The sequence below is a fragment of the Diabrotica virgifera genome, chromosome 5 (assembly GCF_917563875.1).
Source record: "Diabrotica virgifera virgifera chromosome 5, PGI_DIABVI_V3a".
NCBI lineage: Eukaryota > Metazoa > Arthropoda > Insecta > Coleoptera > Chrysomelidae > Diabrotica > Diabrotica virgifera.
In genome coordinates, this window is record NC_065447.1 from 225814672 (window position 1) to 225839590 (window position 24919).

The 24919-nt window shown below is 31.8% G+C and overlaps 1 protein-coding gene across 4 annotated transcripts in view; it reads left to right on the forward strand.

The window, feature by feature from the left end:
* The window catches only part of LOC126885295 (histone-lysine N-methyltransferase 2C-like), a 173740-nt gene that overhangs the window by 6350 nt on the left and 142471 nt on the right, over window positions 1-24919 (forward strand). For all 4 annotated transcript variants that reach the window (XM_050651808.1, XM_050651810.1, XM_050651809.1 and 1 more), the window contains exon 3: window positions 22502-22838. In XM_050651808.1, the coding sequence (XP_050507765.1) occupies window positions 22502-22838 (337 nt within the window). The remainder of the gene's footprint in view (window positions 1-22501; window positions 22839-24919) is intronic.

Below are 24919 nucleotides of genomic sequence, written 5' to 3' on the forward strand. Positions count from 1 at the left end.
ATTATATTTTTAATCTAATTTATCTTATAACTACACTCTAAAATACAATACTTAGAAATAATTCTAGAGTTTACTATAAATCATGGTTTTAAATTGATTTAAACTTAAATTAAAATTAACAGGTCGAGGGTTGAGAACCAGGTTCTAAGCGACATTTTGTACAAAATTAGTTTTTGTAATGGATTCTATTTAATAAAGAATTCTGCATTGGATGGTATTTGAAATACGTTTAATTATTTCAATTGTTTAATTGTAATTGTTTAATTGTAATCAATAATGAAATATGAAGGGTACAGGCAAAGAAGGTGCTATGTCAAAATAATAAGTTTCGAGAAAAATGGTTTTAAAGGTTAAGACTCTCTCTTGTTTGTAATTATTTATGCACTGACGAAAACTCGTTTATTTACTAAATTTGCTGGAATTACAGTGATGGCATCAGCCTACATGTACACAACATGACATAGCACATTTTTCGCCAGTACCATGCAGACTTGCCCCTTCTTAGCCTGACTAGAGAAATTAAAATATGTTGATATTCCTGACTGATCACATTCATAGCGGTAATTGATTTATAGAATGATAGTAGAGATCGCTAGCTAACAGAGCGGACCAGAAACTCATTTTCTGAAAAATTGACGTAACACCTTCTTTGATTGTACCCTTCATATGGTTTCAAATACCAGAAATATTTTCAGGTAGGGTCCATAAGGTTCCAAGCGACATTTTACATCAGAAATAAAGTAAAACATTGTTGATTCGTGATGTATTCAATACAAAAAAAGATAAATTATTATATTAGGTACATTTTTCCATAATGTATAAGTATTTTTTTTTCATTTCAAGTTCTGTTTTTTAAGCTTAATTTAGAAAAAAATATTTTTCTTGTTTTTTTTTTATGATTTTCAATTTAAAAATAAATATTTGCTTTATTAGAAATTTATTGCTTAATTTCACCAATTGCTCTAACAATATTTTGGAAAATTTTCTTTGAACTGTTTATCTTATATTCCATAAGTTTCCAAGTACAAGGCTTATAGTTCCAAGGTTTAAGTTACAAGGCTTAAGGTTCCAAGTACACTACATACATTGTAAAAATGATACAAAATCACACATTAGAATTGTACTTATGACAATCAGCCTTGTGATGGATGACCGAAGTTATCTTTAACGTAAAGTTATCCTGTAGTTGAGTTATAATCCTCGAATTGGTGTGATGTATCATATTTAACTTAACTACTTGCGTTATTTGTTGACAGTTCTTGAGTTATCTGATATATCAACTGTCACTTTATAATGCCACGTTAAACCTCAAGTTATGAGATAACTTTGGACTTATGTAAGGTTAGGTTCATCTTTTGACTTGTTTTTAGACAGAAATCAAGTGAATTTAGAAGCTAATAATTTAATAATTAAGAATAGAAGGGTAATACAATTTTAAAAATTATACAAAAATCAAATCGAGAGAAAGTTGAAATTTTATTTTAAGTACCTACTGAGCTGTCTATCCAGAGTTGCTAGATGATATTTTATAAATCCCCCACTTAAAAACTGAAATTCCCTCAAATTGAAGCTCAAATACCCCAAATTTAAATTTTTGCTGCATTTTAATAACTTAGTAGTCAAATGAAGAGAACAGTAAACCAAAATTATACTACTTATCAACGAGGGCCCTGGAAATAATTAATAGTTCCTATCGTCTTCGATTATATGGGAGTTAATATACAGTTCTATTTACATTCGCAAATTTAATTTACCATGACCCCTTAAAATCCCCCATAGTTTTCCGCCACCAAAAAATCCCACTACAATTTCTGCTTAGAAAAATTTCCCTAGACACTTTCAAATTACCCCAAAATTGTGCGAAAATACACCAATCTGGCAACCCTGTTTCTATCTACTGTTTGAAACATTACCATTAACAGCTGTTAATTAACAGCATTGCCATTAACAGCTGTTTGCGGTTCGGCACTGTTCGGTCATCGACGGTGGCCGGCAATGGGTATTTATTTTTACGGTCATCTACCCATCCTGTAGCATGTTCCGAACGATGTCTCACGCTCACTCCAACTTGTACTATTACTACATAAGGTTCTCTTTGTTACGTCAAACTTTGTTCCTCAAATGTTATTTCTAATATAACATTGAAAAAATAACTATCTCATAACTGTGAAGAAAACATCACACGTTATGGGCGTCGTTATACCTGAGAGTAATCGTAACTTTAACTCAAACGTTAAAGATAACTTCGGTCATCCATCACACGGCTGATTATCTAACTTGAGGTTGTCACAATTTACCACACTGTAATATAAAACAATTTTAACATTTACAGTACTTCAAATAACGAAGTTATGACAGTTTAACACTAGAAAGTCGGAGGGGCCAATTTGGCCCCTGTTGCGACTTGAAGTTATTGTAGTTTTTTATTTGAGGCAATAATAATTTCATATTTTATGACTTTTAATATTTTGATACAAAGACTGATTTAACACAAAAAAATATTGTTTGCTAAATTTATTAAATGGTTTTTCTAACAAATCTACCATAGAAGTCTAAAGGGGTCAAATTGGGCCCTGTGTAAGTTATTATCGTTTTCTGGGAAATTCGACGAGCCTTTCTTTCAAATTCCTGTCGGATGGGTAAAATTATATTTATGTATGTTTATTGTAAATGGTTACTCTTATACTGGTACTGATCATCTACGTAATAAAGATAAAATTGTTGGTGAACACAAAGATACAATTGTGGGTGTAGAGGACCAAATGACGCGTCTTTATACTACAAAAGTAACTTCAAGACGATGGGCTATATGTACGTGTTTTATAATACTCTTGACTTGGAAGCAATAAATGCATGGATTATTTATAAAGAAATAACTGGAAGTAGACTCAGTCTGTGTAAGTTTATTCTTCGGTTGTGTGAAGAATTATGGGCTCCATACCTTGCCTCCCGAAATCTGGAACTACGCCTAGCAACACCAGGTCTACCAACAACTGTCACTGTTACTATCCAAAAACGACAAAAATATCAGTTGAAAATATTTTGTAAAGGAAATCATACTTCCAATCATTGCCATGGCTGTAACAAGGAAATGTGTGGCAAATATCAAAAACTGCAAACTGTATGGTGTTCCGAATGTTTTTGATAGGCAGCGAATGTGTTAAACAATGAAAGTAAAAATAAAATCAGATTCTATCATCTAGAGTTGATTTAATTTCTTTAAACTGAGTTTTAATTGATTAAAGAACGTGGGGCCAAAATAATCCCTTCCGGCTTTCTAGGTAGGTAAGCTAAGCATGACTTTCTAGTGTTAAGATTAGAAATTTGTTTCCTGAAAAATTTGTGAAACAGCGCTTGGACCTTATTGTTCTCAGCCCTCGAGTTGTTGACACTTTGCACAACAATTAGCCCCACATGCCAGCAGAATTACATACTGTGGTTATATTTTAGTGTTTGTTCCGTTTCTTTTTATCTGATATCTTTTATTTTAGTATTTGTTCTGTTTTCGTGTATGCCTTGAGTTTTTATTTAAATTTATATTCTTTCAATAATTGTTATAAATACATAGATATTTTTAGTCTGAATGACCTTTGCTTTTTTAGATAGAAAAGAGAACTTTATTAGTTGAACTAGCATTTCTTCACCCTTCCTTAATTTTCCTTTGAACTGATTTTAAGCTTACACCTGCAAATATAATGTAATTTTTGATTGACAAATTTAAAAATAATTTATATAAAATAAAAGTAGCTTTTATTACTTTTAATCAATAAAAATATTAGTCAATAAAGCAAACTATAAATGCAACAATATGAAATATATAGTAATATTTAATTATGTTTTATAATAATGCATTATGTTTAATACATTATTAAATTAGTTACCCATTGCCACACTCTCTTGTACTTTTTCAGATTTACTAAAAGTCCATCCTAATTACAGTGGCGGCTTTTGGGGGTAGGCAGGATAGGCCGGGCCTACCCAATAATTTTAAGAGCTTTAAAAATGAAAAAAATATATTCAAAAATTATGTTAAAGCATGTAAATAACTTTTAAATGTACTAAATCACTCAATACATCAGCGTCCGTTAAGACAACTTCGTTATTATATTATCACAGAAAGCATCGAATCGTATTCAGGCATTTTAAATATCATTAATAGGCCCGCTCGCACCAGGCCGACCTAGCTCACATAAGAACTCCGTACAAAAAGCGTTTGAAGTTAAGCAGCTTGCCGGAAAATGATTTTATTTGTCGTGTTATGCTAGGTGTATAGGCCCGAATCGAACTGGCCTTCGCCCAGCCTCGTTGCCACTTTAAACATAATTATCAAATTCTAATATAAATTTTCTTTTAAATTTTGATAAAAAAATATGTAACATAATCTATGATTGTAACATATTTTTAGACAAACAACATAGTTGTAAACAAGTGCACGTTTGCGCAAATGAGTTCAAAAAATTCGTAAAATTCGAAAAAAAAAATTGTTCGATTTTTACTGTTATTACTAGTGGTTTGGCCGATGTCGGTTAATTGTTTAAAATTTTTCTTGGAATAGTGCGACAGTTTTATAATTAATACATAAAAATGAGTTTTTCTGAGGCTTTACTAAATCTGTTAAAGTTACCTTCTAAGTATTTTTATACATAAAAATAAATTTATATTTGCATATTATGTATTACACATACTTATATGTAATTTGCTGGCTTGGCCTACCCAAAATTTTACCCCACCAGCCGCCACTGCCTAATTAGCTTCTGTAGTAAACTTAAACACATTAAAAATAATTTCTCATGACATTTAATTTTACTGCAATTCCCATTTTTAATTCCAAAATATACTAGGCCTGGATCCTGCATACTAAGAAAAAGTTTATTAATAGCAAGCTGAAAATCTGTTCACCCGGCACCTGCCACGTGGCTTTGCAAGGCGCCAACTGCCACGTGGGGTGCTCACAGCACCCCTTAAAAATTTTCTGTGATCTACTTGTTTAAAAAACAAAATAATGCGTTGAGTAACAAACACAAGAATATAAAAAACATGTTTTATTAACTTATTAGCCACTAATGTGTTATAAAAGTTAAAAAATAAAATGAAAAAGAAGCAAATTAGCAAGTACCAAGCCATAATAAATGAAGTCAAGTAAAATATCAAAAAAAATTAAGATTTAGTGAGTATAGAGTCTATATTAATAATTTAAATCAGTTATTTCAATAAAAAACATAAATTTGACCTGTTTATCAAAAATACAAAAAAAAAATAAAACTTAAAGTGCCAGATGATGACACCCCAATTCGACTGTAGAGCTATAAGTTCAGAATGACACTAAATAACCACTTCAAACACTAACACATCTATGCTTATATAATATTATAGAAAGCTACTATGACGCACAGCTCGGTTACCAAACTTGAAATACCAAATATTTGATAAAAATGTGTTATGGGGTGCTGGTAGCACCCCACGTGGCAGGTGCCGGGTTAATAGCTTAACAGTGTCTAGCTAAACAAACTTTGATGTACAGGAACACTGGAACAGGGGAAGTTTTAATTGTGGAATAGGTTACAAGTTTTGAATTTTGTATTTTGTCGGACAGAACTTCCAATTGATTTGTTACAATTTTATTAAACTCTCATGCAAAAATCAGACTGCTAATTACCACCAATATAATTCCTGTCATTTGACATGTTCTATGTGTCAGACTTATTAAAATGCCCAGCATATTTGTCTGAAAAACATTCTTTCATATTATATTATACAGTACGTAAATCATACAGCTGGACATAGGGAATATACATTGAGAGAATTGTGGCAACTGCGCTAACCTGTGTTAGTTGAAGCTTCTGTTTTAAGAGTTTTTGGTGCAATAGAGCTGTTAGAATGAATAGAATGAGTGAGTGTTAAAGCAAGGCTGTCCATAGATAGATCAAAAACAAAGTTTATGATAAATGAGTTAATAATTTAACTTTACTTTTTAAAATACTATCTATTATTTTAAAAACCAATTTCGAAACTAAACATATTTCCCATTCCCTTGGGCCAAAAATATTTAGCTACTACATTGTCATATTTTGACGTTTATTTATGTCAGCCGAAATGAGTTATCAATTTTGAGGTTAATGCCCCTTATTGCTAACAACCAAATTGTCATCGAGAGAGTTTAGTTGCCACAATGATCTCAATATAATACAATGTCTGTATTTATGTATCTAAATATATACAGTGTATGTTTCCTATGTCCAGCTGAACGATTTACTTACTGTATAAAGTTGCTATTGAATAAAATTAAAAACAACCTGCTAGTTTTCACAATCATAAACCATTGATCATAAAACATTGACCATACTGTTTCGAAGGCATTTAAGATGTTGGATTTTGTATTACATTCATCAAAAGATTTGTCAATTCACACAATTAAAATCTTATATTGCTTATCTTATATTGATCATGAGATCAATTATTGAATATGGTTCTATTGTCTGGTCACCTAGTTATGCATATCAAATCCTAAATATTGAAAAGGTTCAAAACAAATTTTTACGTTTTGCAGCTTTTAAGATGGGTTTAACAGGTAGAAATTATACTTATGACAATATATTAATGAGATTAAATTTACAAACTCTTGAACGCACAAGAGTCATGTTGGATATTTGTTATCTTCACAAAATTATCTTGGTGTTATTAACTCTGAAGAATTGTTAAGTCTTGTATACTTTAATATAGCTGCTAGATTGACACGAAATCCACAAATATTCAAGGAACAATGACATGCTACAAATTATGGTCAATATGCACCAATTAGTAGAGTGACCCTGTATGGAAAGAAGTTTAGTCATTTAATAGATCTGTTTGGTTCTTCAGTTTCCTCTGTTAAACAAGAACTCAGGCGTCTTGAATTTTGAATTTAAAAGAAAAATTAAATAGATTTAACTGTTGTGGTTGATTCAGTTGTTTTCATCATTGGAAAATAATTTATATTCTTTTTGTTTTTTATGTTTGTGTTTTATAGTTGTAGTTTTACGTGTATCTGAATTTTATATTTTCGTTATCATGACGAAAGCTCTGCTTTGTTGTATTTTGTATGTATTGGGTTTATCCCGTTAATAAATAAATAAATAAAAAATCTTGTCAGGATGACACATGACACGTCTCATAATTAAAATCACGTTCCACAATTAAAACTTCCCCTGTTCCAGTGTTCCCATGCATCAAAGTTTGTCCTACTAGATACCGTTAAGCTATTAATAAATTTTCAGCTTGCTTTAATCAACTGTTTTTTGGTACCCAGGATCCAGACCTATTGGGACCGTGCAAGTTCGGCAAAGCGACCCCTATTTCTACGCTCTGTACTTTTATTCGCACTTTTAATTATATTGGCCAATTATATTAGTCCTGGTTACTGGATAATTGTCAAGGCCATAGTCCAAAAAAATAATAAGAAGAAAAAATAAGATGCAGGTTATGTTATGCAAACGTAAATAATTGTATGTAGTAAATAAAATTAGTTATTAAAATGCAGTACTGCAAGCAAAATACAATTAATTAAATTTACCTTTATATAATAATTGCATATCATATCGATATTGTGGAGCAATATATAATTTTTCTGCTTCAATGACAGAAGGTATGAAATATATGTCAATTTGACAATTTCAATTGACAATATGAATTATTTAAGATAATTGCAATATTTCTCCGCGACTCGCGCACGGTCGTTTCTCGTTTCCCTTCCAAGTACTTGCACACCGCGAATACCTGTTCTGATTTAAAAAACATGTAAATCCTTGACAACACTGCAGTGAAATTAATGTTACTAGCTTGATCTCTTCTGCTTGACAGTTAGAGAAGAAGATAATTATGTAATAATAAATATAAACTTTTTGTCAATACACAAGCCACTTCTCGCTTGTTATACTGTACTTTGAATGAATTTTTAGCAGACATTAAATTGTGATGAAAATTACCAAGAAAAAATTTCAGATTTTCTAAATTCGCTCAAAATTTCGCACTCTAGAAAGCAATGGTCATCTGCAAAATGTTGAATATAATTATTAGGCGAGTGGTGAACCCCTCAAATGTGCTTTAATTTTCAATAAATCCATAACCATAAAAAATATTTGATAAGATACTTAATGATAATACAAGTGCACAGTTTTTCACAATAAAATTTTTTGATTGGAGTGGAGGAACTTATAGATAAACAACAAAAAAGCAAAGATTTCTAATTTTGATGCAATAATATACAGACATTTCCGCAAAAAATTAAATGTATCTGGACTTAAATCTGGAATTAAACAAACTGTGGTCAATCCAAGCCAAGTGGTCCAAAGGTGGTTGCTTGACTGTTTTTAATATTTTTTATTTTTCTACCTTTTTCTATGCAGAGTACAAAATTGTATTCATTTTATTTTTAAAAAATTTATTTTGCCGTTTTTGTTAAAGCCATTTTTGTTAAAGCATATCAATCATTTTCATGGAGAACATGGCTCGCTCTTTAGCCAATATTTTCACTGAGGTTTGTCCTAGAACAATAAATCAAAAACCAAACTTTTTAGAAAAGTATGCTGTAAAAAACGGCCTATAGCATTATTTAATTTCGAACTACCCTTAAAGCCTTAAATGAACCTCAAAGTTTGAAAAGGTAAACTGATAAAATTCCATATTCAGCATTTTTTTAACAGCATAAGGCAAGCCGATAATGGTTTGTAATTTTTTTCTGGAAAAGACATACGTACATACATACTTTAAATAAAAAAAGTTTGAGCTTTGAGACTTAACTAAATTTTTTCAAAAAAAAACCTCAAAAATGTAATTTTTTGAAAAATCTCAAAGTTTGACTCCTTATATCTCTGATGGACACGCAAGAAAAACTTGAAATTTGGCTGAATGTTAGCCCCTAGCAAGTAGAATAAGGAGTAAAAAGTTGGAGTTGTAGACTTACGTCATATAGGAGTTACAGGCCTGAAAAAATGGCCAAAAATCATTAATTTGAGCGTTTTGGGCAGGGTAATTAAAATTCAAATAAACTGTCTAATGATATAAAAATTAATGTATTTTCACCAGATTTCACAATGAATACAAATTTATACAGGGTGGGCCAAAGAAAAAGTCCACCTCGATATTTGGCAATATGTAGTTACCTATTAGATTTTAAGGAAATGCCGAACTAGGTCCATTTTTATTTTTATATTGCAACTTTTTGGCATATATTTCATACTATGTGACGTCATCCATCAAAGCTTGATGATGTCAATGATTTTTTAAATAGGAATATCGGTCGTGTGTTATCTCATTTGAAAGCGTGTTCAATTCTCTATTCAGTAATATAAACATTATTATCATTATTTATACAGGGTGACCAAAAAATATTTTCTGAATTAAATTAATTGGCGCAAAAAGAAGAATGTATGTAATTTATTTAACTTAAAAGACATTGCACTGCTGTGAATAAAAAAAACTGTTTATTTCACAAATAAACATTTTTTTTTCGCTTAAATTAAATCACAAACAGCCTCCCACCTACCTTTTGATAGTTTGAACATTTAATTTAAGCAAAAGGCAATTTTATTTGCCAAATAATAATTTTTTCTCAATTTTATGACAGCAATAAAATGTATTTTGAGTTAAATAAATTACATACATTCTTCGTTTTGTATCAATTAATTTAATTAAAAAAATATTTTTTTGGGCACCCTGTATAAATGATATCATTGTTCATATTACTGAACAGAGAATTGAACACTCTTTCAAATGAGATAACATACGACCCCTATTCCCATTTAAAAAAATCATCGATTACGTCATCACGCCCAGATGAATGACGTCACTAGTATGAAATATATAAAAAATTGTAATCTGAAAATAAAAATCGACCTGTTTCGGCATTCCCTTAAAATCCAATAATTACCAAATATCAAGGTGAACTCTTTTCTTTGGCCCACCCTGTATAAATTTGTATTCATTAGTTTTTATTTCATTAGACAGTTTATTTGAATTTTAATTACCCTGCTTGCAAGCACTCAAATTTTGACTATTTTGATTTTTGACCATTTTTTCAGGCCTGTAACTCCTATATGACGTAAGTCTACAACTCCAAATTTTTACTCCTTATTCTACTTGCTAGGGGCTAACATTAAGCCAAATATAAGGCGTCAAACATTGAGATTTTTCAAAAAATTACATTTTTGAGATTTTTTTTGAAAAAATTTACTTAAGTCTCAAAGCTGAAACTTTTTTTATTTAAAGTATGTACGTATGTCTTTTCCAGAAAAAAATTACAAACCATTATCCGCTTGCCTTATGCTGTTAAAAAAATGCTAAAAATGGAATTTTATCTGTTTACCTTTTCAAACTTTGAGGTTCATTTCAGACCTTAATAAACCGGGAGATATTAACAGAAGTTCAACCACGATTTTCTAAGTCCTGCCCTTTGCAATACTGGAAGGTTAGAGAAGGTACTTACAATTTGTGAAAAAATCCACGGGTTTCCTGTGACATTTTTCTGTGAAAATTAGATTTTCCATGAATAAAAAAATTGGGAGTTGCGATGAATTTTTAAGTTCTGCCATATCCATAGAATAACAGGATACTATCTATTTTATGAAGAAAATTTTTTGGGCAGGACGGTCGCAAAAGTACTTAGGGAGTATACATATATACAAATATGTAATGAAAATAATGAAATTTTCATGATTTTCTAAGTCCTGCCAACTTAATAAATTAATTATATTTATTTCAAAATGACCAAAAAAAAATATTGGCATGACGTCACCTAATGTTTAACTGCACTTGTTTCTTGGAAAATTTTGTATAAAATTTTCACTCTGGTTCCGTGATTTTCTAAGTCATAAAATAAATTTTGTTACAAAATAAATAATTTCAGTATACATTATGCAAAATGGCAGGATGTTTAGTTACACCTTTTTTACTATATTTATTTATTTATTTTACGGGCAAGCCCAATTCTACAAAAATACATAGTGTACAGAAAAAAAAACAATAACATAATATAATATAAAAAACAGACATACAGAAATATAAATATAATATTAGAAGTAAATATGTACTATGAAATAATATCATAAAACCAAGTTAACAAATTACAAAACCAAGTTAACAAATTACAGACGCTTCACTCAAATATTGATCCCATCTAAATTTCTTTTAAAACGACTGATGGAGTTGTCGAACAGTTGTAAATTGCAAAGGGAGTTTGCTAAATTCAAGACTCTGGGTACGAATGAAAAAAGTGAATAATTAAACCTGTGGAATGGTACATAAAATGTTCGCACTTGTCTAGTGGTGCGAGGTGGTACAAACAGTGCGATCTTATTAAGTAGTTGAGAACAATTGCATATACCATTTAAGATCTTGAATAATAGCAAAAGGTCCCTTTGTTTTCTCCTGCTTGCAAGAGAAGGGACCTGCAGTTGATGCTGCCATACAGCGTAATCTTGATAGGTATGAAGCTTAAAAGCAATGTAACGGAAGAAACTATTTTGGACTTGTTCAAGTTTCCTAATGTAGACCAAGTAGTGTGGGGACCACACTGAAGAACAATACTCAAGGTGAGACCTGACCAAAGAGAAGTAAAGAACTCTAATACTGGATATGTTTGTAAAATCACGAGTTGTTCTTTTTACAAAACCCAGCATTTTCATAGATGTTTGAATGACATTGATGATGTGAGTATTGAAACAAAGAGAGTTTTCCAGTGTAATCCCCAAGTCCTTGATTCTATTAACAGTGTTGAGCAATTGGCCATCAATGTAATAGTTTGATAATATTGGGTGGTGAGTACGGTTAAAGTTAATTACATGACATTTGATTGAATTAAGGTTCATACCGTTAAGTGAACACCATGCAGAGAGGTTATTCAGTTCTGATTGCAATATGGCAGCATCATAATGATTTTTTATAACTTTAAAGCACTTCAAGTCATCAGCAAATAGCAAGGCGTTACAATCGTGAAAACAGTTGGTAATATCATTAATAAATATATTAAAGAGTAATGGACCCAAATGGGACCCCTGTGGTACACCTGACTTAACTGGAAAGGTTTGTGAGTAAAAGTGGTTTACTCGAACTTGTTGAAATCTTTCGGTTAAATAACTCTGTAACCACTGCAACAAAGGTCCACTTATGCCATAGGAGCTAAGCTTTTGAATCAGGAGTTCATGATTTACTCTGTCAAAGGCCTTGGAAAAGTCAGTATAAATTGAATCAACTTGAAGTCCCTCCTCCAAGGCTTCAGACAGAAAATCAACATAGGTCAACAAACTCAGTTCAGCAGACTTACCTGTAGTAAAACCAAATTGCTGAGAGTTTAGGATCCCGGAGCTATCGAAGGTGAGGAAATCAGTTATAATACTCTCAAACACCTTTGGTATAACACTAAGAATAGATATAGGGCGGTAATTACTAATATTAGATTTATTACCAGATTTATATATTGGTGTGACATAAGAAAGTTTCCAAAAGTCCGGAAATATTTCCGGGAATATTATCCGGATATATAGTTAAAAAATTTGTAAGATAATTCGTGGAAAATTACACGATTTTCTAAGTCATGCCATTTCGCACATATCTCAAGAAGGTTAATATAAATCTATTTTCAAAGAGGCAGGATGGTTGTATAGTTATTTCGTATAAAAAAATTAAATTATCTGTCTGTAAAATTATTTCAGGGTGTTATACAAACATATTCATATCACCACATTTTTTTTGAGTCATACCATGTCGAGTATGCTTAAAAAACACTAATCTAAAACCGTTTACAACTTTACAAATGTCATCAGACCATCTGGTTGGCGGACGACCTCTACTTCGATATGCTTCGTCTAGAAGAAGCATATCGATGTCTTGTAATTAGTTTCTTTAAAATAGCTGCAGAACGCTTTTATTTGGAAAAACGAAAACTGGTACACTTATTTATCTTCCAGAGGTCAATTGTCAAATGTCAATTATCAATTGTCAATTTTTAGTACCGGTCATAGGGGTCCGTTTGGGTACGGAAACGGATATATTATCGAATAACTTTTCTGTCTAACTTTTAAGCATCTCTGACACTGGATTATTGAATTCTGGGATAGTTTTGTACTAAAAGGTACTTTTGCTTTAACTCAGAAGAATACGCAATGCAGTGTTCTAGAAAAATCGATGTGAAAAATTTTTCGCTTTTTGGTTTTTTGAGTTTAAAAGAATTTAGAAAAATTCTATTTAGAAAAACGAAAACTGCTACGTTTATTTCTCTTCCAGAGATGAATCGATTTTATCAATTGTGAATTTCTAGTACTGGTCATAGGCCTCCATCTATTTAAAAGTATGCCCACCAATAAAACGAGTGTGATTCATGTGCCTGAAACTTTTTTATCTTCGAGAGGCCCCACACCAAAGAAACATAAAACATGACACGTTTCATGAAAATAAAACACAGTTAAACAAATTGAAGTCCGCACACACAAGAAGCGAGTGTGATTCATGCACATAAAACATTTTTATCTTGGTGAAATCTGTTTCAGGAAAGAGATCGTGTTGTATTTTGGTTTCAGTTTCATTGTTTTGGACAGTTAATTACATGCATAATATGAATTCCAACCAAGAATTTAATATTGCATTGGTTTCTGTTGTAAAGTAGAATGAAGAGTTGTACAATTATTATAACCTGGAGAGGTACTCGAATAGGTAATGATAAGAAAATATCAGTTTTCTTTAAACCAGGACCCACAATAAAACAATGTAGATGTTTGAATACTCAGTCTATAAAATTATTTAAATTTGGGAAGATGATTACTTAGTTCGTTTGCAACCAAATACGTACTATGATTATGATGTTGGGCAGTAATAAAAAGTTGCCGCAAGAGTAACAACCTCGTCATCATTACTTTCCATTGTTGGCTATACAAATTTTCATTTTGTTTCTTTGATTAGTATATAATATGAAACGGTTTCGTCCTTCACAATTCATTTTGTTTCATGTTTTACGTTTTATGTTTTACTTCACGTTTCTTTGATCTGCGGCCTCCCTTAGAAAGTAATAAAGGTTTGCCATGACAGCAACGACCTCGTCATAACTTTCCATTGTCGACTATACAAATTTTATTTTTGTTTCTTCGATTAGTATATCACATGAAATCAAATGTTTTTTCACAATTTATTTGTTTCTTATTTCAAGTTTCATGTTTCACGTCTCATCTTTCACGTTTTATGTTATTTTAATCTGCCTTAGGAAGCATTTTCAGATTAGTTGAATTGTGTTAAATTGCCGTAAAATTATTAAATTTATTAATTGCCTTTATTGCAATTATTAATTGCCTTAAAATCAATTTGTTGTTATTAATTTATTTTGTTGCATAGCAATTTTATCCCGCCTTCTTACTTGTTCGAACACAAAATACACACGCATGTAACAGGCGCTGAGTTGCCGCACTCAACTCGTTTTCCTAATATTGTAGGATTGTAGATATTATCCTGATATTGTTTCCTATATTTGATAGCAAAATTTACTAACACTAACAACACCAGAATAACGATTTTTAAATACAGCATCTATCTATTCTTTTTCTCATGATCATTTTTCAGTGCGTCACAGTTTTTCGATTTCTCTCTAACGCATTAAATTGTATGTGACAGAAAAAAAGGCACGTCTGTGAATAATTTGGTAATTATTTTAGTTCGGTGATTATTCTAGTTGTCGATAGATGGCGCCATAATCAAAAAAGAATTATTTATTAAATAAAATAATAATATTATCAATATAATCTGTACAATTTACAAGACTATACAAATGAAAGAAAATACCATTTTATAAATGCAATAGACACAATTGATTTGGTTTTATTCCAAATTGAAAATAAAATTTGACAACTGTCAGATTTAACTAAAATGTCACGTTAGAATAAATGTCATAAATGTTTGTTATCACGGACTTACCTTTTTTTCTATAATTTGTGACGCACTGAAAAATGTTCATGAAAAGGAGAATACTTGCAACTTTTTGCATTGTGTTCAGGATAACATCAGGAAAAGGTGTATAATATAAAAATGGGTAGAAATTGCATTTTAGTGCATAACATGCATCCAAAAGTGCATAAACCTGTCAAAATCGGTGTATGAAGGGCAAAATTTTGTTATTTTTGAGGTTTATGGAGTTACGAATACGCAAGCAGAACCGACCTCTGAATCACCTAGTGCCCAGAGTTGCTGCTAAGGCACGCCATCTGGAGTTTCGTGGGATATCGGCAATAAAAAAAAAAAAAAAAAACAGAATATTCGATGGTTTTTGGGATGGCCGAACACGAATATGACATTACAACCGACCCTCGGAGCACCTGGTGCAAAGGGTGACTGATCTCGAATTTAAGAGAGTTTTTGGAGGTCGATTCTGATGGCGTATTCATGTTCAGCAACCACAAAACTCTTCGAGAAATCTACTTGCATCACTTTAGTGTCTGAAAGCCTCGAAATTTAAGAATACGGCGTGTATATCAGTCACCCCGGGCACTAGGTAAAGATCTGTTCTAATGTGACATTCTTGTTCAGAAACCCCAAAAACCACCTGAGTAATCTGTCTGTATCAATTTACTGCCGAAATTAATATATAAATATGGTATAGAAAATGCTTAGCAAATAAAAAGGTACCATAAAATATCATTTTATTATAATACTAAAATACAGGGTGTCCCATTTAAGAAAACTCAAAAAATACTCATTCCGAGTTTCAAGTTTCAACCAACCCCGTATACTAAAATTAAACATTTTGGTATACTATTAATAACTGACAATAGTAGACTATATTAAAAATCGTTTAAACATAAATTAATAGAAGTTTGGATATCAAATCACTAACAATATGTATAGTTTGTGAATGTTCCTACAAAATAAAAAAAAAACGTAATTATATTTTAAACTACCTCGTATAATATTTCAAAACACTATATTTTATTAAAGAGAACATCGAGTAGAATCCAAAAATGTAAAAATATACAGGGTATTCCATTTAAAAAAACATAAATTTTTGTCACCCTGTGAAAACGGGTAGCCCTGTATATTAGAAAATACTGTTAAATTATAGTCCTATCTGTGGCACATGTTTTACCTAAATAACTTTTTTCGTATATCTTACGACAAACGAGTAATTGGACTAGCCCACACTAATGCCCCACCCTGTATACAAAATAACCATAAAACCATCCTGCCTCTTTGTATATAGACTTATATTAAGATTCTTGAAACATGTGCAAAATGGCATGACTTAGAAAATCGTTGACTTTTTCACGAATTTTCTTACAAATCTAGGACTCCTGCCGTCTTACAAGAACTGTTTAACCTTCCTGCCGAGTACGGAAAAGGTATTGATTGTATTTGAGTATTATAACTTTTTAAAGGCAGGACTTAGAAAATCACGGAATCAGGGTGAGAATTTTCCGCAGAATTTTCCCAAGGGACAAGTATACTTAAACATTAGGAGACGTCATGCCAATATTTTTTTGATCATTTTGAAATAAATATGTTTAGTTTATTAAGTTGGCAGGACTTAGAAAATCATGAAAATTTCATTATTTTCATTACATATTTGTATATATGTATACTCCCTAAGTACTTTTGCGACCGTCCTGCCCAAAAAATTTTCTTCATAAAATCGATAGTATCCTGTCTATCTACGGATATGGCAGGACTTAGAAATTCATCGCAAAACCCTATTTTTATTTTTTGGGAAAATCTAATTTTTACAGGAAAATGTCACAGGAAATTTGTGGATGTTTCCACAGATTGTAATTACATCGTCTACCCTTCCAGTATTGCAAAAGGCAGGACATAGAAAATCGTGGCTGAACTTCTGTATAATATCTCCCAGTCTATAAGGGTAATTTGAAATTAAATAATGCTATAGGCCGTTTTTTTAGAGTTTGGAAAAAGTTTGGATTTTAATTTATTGTTCTAGGACAAACCTCAGTGAAAATATAGGCTAAAGAGCGAAGCCATGTTTTCCGTGAAAATAATCGATACGCTTTAACAAAAATGGCCGTCATCGGCAAAATAACTTTTTTAAAAATAAAATGAATGCAATTTTGTACTCTCTATAGAATGAAGTTTAAAAGGTAGACAAATAATAGTTATTTATGATATAAGTGTTAAAACTACATGTTTAAGGCACGCATGTGAAAGTTTGCAGAATGAGCGAAGCGAGTTCTGCAATTCACCTGAGTGCCTTAAAAATGTACTTTTTAACACTCATATCATACAATATTTTTTCTACAAACGTAATTACGGGACAATATCTACAAAAACTTTTACTTGAACTTGACTGACATTCCATTTTTATATTTTTTTGACATTACATCAAAATTTCCTATACTGTCAATATGAACTGCAGTGCCTTAAAATTTTTAAAGCACTAGTGCCTTAAAGTAACATTTTTAACGCTCGTATGGAGTGCTAAAAATTGCATTTTTAACACGTTTGTAGAAAAAAAAATATTAAAAATAGTCAAGCAACCAACTTAAGGGGTCATATACGTTTCTCGAGCTTAAAAAGTAGTCTAAATGTAATGATAAATTGTACGAAAACTATTGGGCTAATTTATTTAATTTTTTTTAATTTTAAAGGTGGACTTTTAAGGAGCATAAAACATAATGTTAAAAGTTAAAAAATAATTAAAAACATGGCGGCTGTGTCCAGTGGAGTAGAACATGTTTTTTTTTCAGACCAAACGGTGGGCATGATTCAGCTCGTAATATTTGTCTGAAACAAAAATTGTTTATTTGTTATCATTTTTTAGAGTAATAGTTCTCGTGTGACGAGAGGAATTTAAGAAAAAAATAAAAGATTATGGAAATGGTCGAAATTTAAAAAAAAAGTCGTAATTCTCACCAAAAAAATAGTCAATTTTTTTATTGCTATTCGAAAATTGTTAAATTTAATCAAAAAGCTCTCGTCACACGATAGTGAATCTAATTTAGAATATGTATGCCAAAAATGAAGTTAATCGGACGAACGGTTAAGCAGTTATCATGCCCACCGTTTGACCTGAAAAGAAAAAACACATTCTACCCTGTTTATTCAACGTATACATGTCAAATTCGCACATAAAATGGTTTCATCTTCATGAGAAATTTTTAACCCTTTCATAGTTGATACAATTTGTTTATATTTTTATAAAAATTATCTTTTAATAATTTTTGGCAAGGATATGATTTTTACAATACCATTTAGTGGAAAAATTCTTGTTTTTTAACAAACATGTAAATTATTGTTTTGATTTTAACTCAATAAATGCTATTAAGTTAACCCATTAGCAGACACATCTTCATATGCAGAGGCTTACAAAAAGAAATGGCTGTCTGCATATGAAAACGTGTCCAAAATGTGGTAACTCAGTAAATGTTATAAATAATAACAATTTTATTAAATTGGTGTGATTTTTATAAATATCATAACGGTTTTACGGTGTGGCAGACTGCAACAATGTAATCTGCAACATAAAACATACCATTGTGTATTGTTCAGTTCTCCTGTTAATGCAAATTTTTCACTTAATAGAAAAATCAATTGTTGGTAGTCAATATATGTCATATTTACGTGGTTTATTTGACGTAGGTATATGCTTTAAATTTGCATCTAACTTTCAAACTTGTGATCAATTGATGGACATAAGCTAATAACTAACGATATTTGTATCAAAAGTATCTAATCTTAATTCATAACTTCGCAAAGTGTTATTATCTGCTGTCCAACTTGTGATATTTTTCGAAGTATTCCCCATTTTGGTTAACAACACGTTCTGTCAGAGCTCCAGCTCACTGAAGCAGTTCTGGTTTTGTAGCAGTGTTAAGTACCTTCATCTCATTCATTTAAATCGCCTCTATGCTACCAACACTTTGCCCTTCAAGCAGTTGCGAAAGCATGAAAAAGTCACAGGATGAGTTGGAAGTTCAAAAAATAAAATGTAATTAATTGCATAATATCATGAACTAAATGACACTAGTCAAAATAATCAATGTATGTCTTCGGCTGGGATATTTTCTGGTTTCTGGAAAATAGTCAGCAAAATCATGATTCCCAAATTAGGTTACATTTACCAGCATATAATCAACCCCTCATCAGCATAGAATCCTACCAGTTAGATCTGTCACTCAGGCCTGAGCGAGAACCTCCACCAAACTACCTAGCTGTCTGGGAATCACAAATTTCTATCTCTCTGAGCAGATAGTTTGTGTCAAAGTCGTTGACAAACTCTCAAGACCCTTTACTCCCCAAGCAAGAATGCCACAGGGCTCAATATTAGTGACAATTAGCAACAAAACTAAAATGCACCTATATTCAATTATGAGATGGTGCAATACATGGAGAGTTTTACTACAGACTACAGAGTGCACCACTATGTGGTGCTAAACAAACGCCAAATGACCACACCTAGGGCAACTGAATGGAAAACCCTGAGGAGAATAATGAACGGACCACATGATTATGTTAGCATAAATCTACCATCTGGCCAACATCCCAACAATTCAAGGTTGGATCCAATCTCTGAAACATCTGAGCAAATGAGGTCATTTGGATGTACTGCTCCCATTTAGGGCAAGTACTCACAAGATTTCCCATACTAAAAGTTCCATTCCAGCCAGATAAGCTCCTTAATTTAACAGGCGATCAACTTCTTGATGAGTACTTTAACACCCTAGAGAAGCTACACCTCTTAAATATAACAGGTAATAAATTGCATGGCTAAAAAGCTGAATCTTAGAGCCTTTCCCGATAACTTGTATATCTGGTAGCACATGCGGCGACCCTCTTTTGAGCAGTGTTTGTAATGAATAATGGCTATCCTCCATCTTCTATCATGTATTTCTACCATATCATTCACACCACTTGACTTGTAAATGTCTATTCACCTCCTCTCAATTCCCGCAAGAAAAAAGGGAATGGCCATAACTTCAAGGGGCTAACCAATTCGTTGGTTATTAGCTGCAGTAAACGAATGTTTCCAAATAGCTACGGATTAGGTTCATACGCAATCAAGGGGACTGAAGTTTTGGGCAAAGTTGGGATATTTTAGGAGCAGATCTTGTATACTGATTGACAAATAGTAATAATCTCTTCAACAACTTCAGTTATTGTAGATATCTGACTTTTAATTTCACATTATTTTTAGTGGCAATATCATCAATATTAGATGTTAATTTTCATCGTCTCCAATCAAAAAAATGGTTAAATTGCTTAAATCTGTTTTATTTTGATCCTTTGTAAAATTTACAATTGAATATAAAATTTGGATTGAGAACAGTGGGTACCACAATTACGATTTACCTTAATTAATTTGGTTTTTTTATCAATCATAGAAAGTAATTGTTAAACTAATCACATATGGTTTTTAGGTTTACTCCTTTTTTTATTATACAGTGTGTCCGTGGATGAGGTGCCCAAGAGGAAAAACTTTTTTATTTTCAATTTTAGCGAAAAACGTCATTCTTGATAAAAAGTTTTGCTTGTTCTAAAACCCCATAAAACGAAATCAAATTCAAGTTTTTCAAAACCTGCCTAATTTTGTAGCCAATTTTATGTAAATCCCTATAAATTTTTACACTAAATTCGAAATTGTAACAATAATCTACAGTGCCGGCAAAAAAATCTTTACATTGCCAAATAAATCACCAAATTTGAAGACAATTTGCATGCGTTCTGTCTGCGCTTGTAGGGGAGGGGGATAGCGTACTTGAAACGGCAATTATCTGTAGTTTACGGACCGCTTGGCTTATAGGGTATTCTGCGCGTTTGCACTGTAAACAGTTGGCTTTGTGCGGGTAGTCACTGTTAAACTTCTTCTCATTTACCGCGTAAAGTTTGAGATCGTCAAAATCTAAATTGAACTGACAAATATGGGACGAAAGAAACTCACAAAAGAGGAGAAGGTTTGTGCTTTAACATTACTGGAGAAAGGAGACTCTGTAATTACCGTAGCACGTGATATTGGTGCTTCAAGAGGGGCTATTTATCAACTGTCACGTTCGGCTTTTTTGTGAGTTTCTTTCGTCTCATATTTGTCAGTTCAATTTAGATTTTGACGATCTCAAACTTTACGCGGTAAATGAGAAGAAGTTTAACAGTGACTACCCGCACAAAGCCAACTGTTTGCAGTGCAAACGCGCAGAATACTCTAAATAAGCCAAGCGGCCCGTAAACTACAGATAATTCCCGTCGCAAGTACGCTATCCCCCTCCCCTCCCCACCCCTCCAAGCGCAGACAGAACGCATGCAAATTGTTTTCAAATTTGGTGATTTATTTTTCAATGTAAAGATTTTTTTTGCCGGCACTGTAGTGTTGCTAAGCTACAATGTACGGTGCGTCACAAATGTTAGAAAAAAAGGTAAGTCCGTGATAATTTATATTTTAGTGACATGACATTTTAGTTAAATCTGACAGTTGTCACATTTTATTTGCAATTTGGCATAAAAACAAATCAAATGTGTGTATTGCATTTATAAAATGGTATTTTCTTTGTTTTGTATAGTCTTATAAATTGTAAAGATTATATATTCGTAGATATATTATATAATTCGTAAATTTTTTTTTCGATTATACGGCCATCTATTGACAACTATAATAAATGTTATAAATGTCACCGACGAAATGTAATCACCGACGTGCGTTTTTTTCTGTCACATACAATTTAATGTGTTAGAAAGAAATCGAAAAACTGTGACGCACTGAAAGATGCTCAGGAGAAAAAGCGTAACTGTCAACTCCGATAAATATAATTTGCCAATTGTCATTTTTTCGACAAAGTTAAGCGTTCAACAATGATTTTTTCTACAACCGTGTTAAAAATGCAATGCAATTTTTAGCACTCCATGCCTGCGTTAAAAATGCTACTTTAAGGCACTAGTGCTTTAAAATATTTTTAAGATTCGTATTGACCGTATAGACAATTTTGATGTAATGTCAAAAAAATATAAAAATGGAATGTCAGTCAAGTTCAAGTAAAAGTTTTTGTAGATATTGTCCTGTAGTTACGTTTGTAGAAAAAATATTGTATGATATGCGTGTTAAAAAGTACATTTTTAAGGCACTCATGTGAATTGGAGAATTCGCTATCGCTCATTCTGCAAACTTTCACATGCGTGCCTTAAACGTGTACTTTTAACACTTATATCATAAATAACTATTATGTGTCATTTTTTAAATTTAAAATTTAAAATTTATGTCGGAAAAAAATGACAATTCCCAAATTATTTATCGGAGTGACAGTTACTAAGCTACATTGTAGCTTAGCAACACTAAATTATTTTTACGATTTCGAACTTAGTGCAAAAATTCATAGGGATTTACGTAAAATTGTCTACAAAATTAAGCAGGTTTTGAAAACTTGATTTATTTCGTTTTATGGTGTTTTTAAACAAGCAGACCTTTTTATCAAGAATGACATTTTTCGCTAAATTTGAAAATAAAAAAGTTTTTCCTCTTCCCATCCGTGGACACACTGTATATTCTATAATTTTTTTTTAGGTAAGCCTGGCTTACCGAGAGTTGTAAGAGGAGGAGGAACAGGTATGACAAGAGTTAGGAAACCTAGACCACCAGGTTTTAGTAGAAGAGGCATGGGAAATAGGAGTGTCAGACAACCAGACAGATCGGATTTTGATTTCTCCCCCTTTACTCCATCACCTATTGATGAGCAAGCTATATTGGATCCAGAAACAGGAGCACTTTTATATCCAGAGAGAGAAAAGTTGCTTCCATCTATGGAAGAACCTCCGTATTTTCCAGAACATTGGCCTGGGAAGGTTTGTGCCTTTTGTAATTTAGGAGAAAGGAGTCAATTGGGACAAGGGGAAATGCTAAGGTAATATTTCTTTTTATTATGTAAGTTATATACGGGTGATTCCATTTTTGGATCAAAAAAACTTTTGGATCTCTGATTTGTCTGAAAATAGGTGTATAGCTTCTGCGGAACGTAAAAATAAGACATTTAAAGTCGAACCGTATTCTTCTTCTGTTTCTCAAAATGTCATTTTAAGTGATTTTACAGTGACTTGGTATTTTTTTAAACAAACTTGCATTTTTTATCGTAAAGTATCAATGGAAAAATATTGTTTTAATGGATGGGACTCAAAAATGTCATTATAAGGCATTATAACATACTATTTTGATTCAAAACAAGTTTTTGATCAAATATTAGTCTAGAAAACGTTAAAATACCGTTTTTTACATTTTCCTCCATTCCTAAAATACATGTCCTTCGATTTGGCTTAAAAATTTACCCACAGATAGCCAAAGCACAGGACTTTAAGTGATTAAAAGAATTTGTATAGTTTTATAATACAAGAAAAGGTATGTACATACAATAATATAAGAATCAAAATTATGTAGTCTAGTCGGGATAGCATTTGACCTTGCATGACGAGCTGTCCGAAATCTTATTTTTCTAATCTTTAGGGGGTCAATAGTAGTGTAAATTTAAAATTGCGAATGAATTTCGCCGTTGCCTTAGCCGCCATATTGGATTTAAAGGAAAACCGTTTTTGCTCAATAACTCCGTCATTTTTAACTTTTTGACAAAAAGTGTAAGGGCTAAAATTGTTGAAAATGCAATTTCTTTGATTACAGGATTTTTGTGTCTTCGATATTTTCCGAGTTAAGGGGGAAAATAATGACAGATCTTTTAGACAATACATCTTCTATACTCCGTCTACCGAACAGACGGAGTAATCAAGTGAATAAATCATAATATTTCTTCAAAATACCTTAACGCACGGCCTTGTACACAATGCTGATAATACCAATTACCGAATACCTTGTTATCGGTATTGTGTAGAAGGTCGTGTGTTAAGGTATTTTGAAGAAATATTGTGATTTATTCAGGTGATTACTCCGTCTGTTCGGTAGACGGAGTATAGATAATGACATCTCTCTCATTTTTTTGCTAAAATCAATATTTAAGGTAGTACGTATGCGGTAAAAAACGGGAACGTAAAACCTGATTGGTTTGATAGCAGTTGTTCAATATCTCCGCCATTTTTAACTTTACAACAAAAATGGTAGGAATTGAAATTGTTCCAAATAAATCACATTTACAATTATGTATTACAATATTTGTTAACAATTTTTTTCATGCAGTCGATATTTTCCAATTGGACGGCGTTATGCGTAACTCGACCAAGCGCCATTTCTCTAAAATCGAGATAACAGCGGATTCTGGTGACACATAGCTAAAACTATCTTGGAAAAAATCCCTGTTATTGTCACATTAACGGTTACTAAGAAAAACAAAATTAAACCAAGCGACATTCTGTTTTCTAAGGGTTTTTAGTTTTGCATAACAAGACTACATCCATAACGGCCATTTTTAGTTTCGCAATAGTAGACTAAGCGCCGAATAAGCGTCATTGGTCTGGTTATGCTAAACTAAGCGTTTGGAAAAAATAACATTTTTGTATCCCTTAATGTACACATTATTTTGAAGTTTCAGTCAAAAAATGATCGAATTTTTTTAAAGTGAAAATGTGTTTATTTATAATTAAATTGAAAAATACAAATATTCTATATAAAATCTCTATGAAGGCTTAAAATAGTTCTAAGAATAAAAAAACACGATTCACCTCAGACTGTTTCAAATACCCTAACGCTTTGTATAAAAACCAAATACTGAAAATTCTACAAAATTTAATTCGTATCGATTGTCAATGGTTCCGACTGCAACTTATTAAAAAATAAACCTCATTTTACAATTACTCTGGGCTAATTAGCAAAATTCATGGAAAAGTTATTTACCAGCAATTTTATTGCTGGAATCGAATTATAAGATCCTATATATTAATAATATAGTTATGCAAAGTCCGCAGATCGTGTGCTACTTTTTTATAAACAAAATGGCGCCGACAAATCGTAGTTTTTTCAATTATTGCTCTATAACTCCGAAGGTTT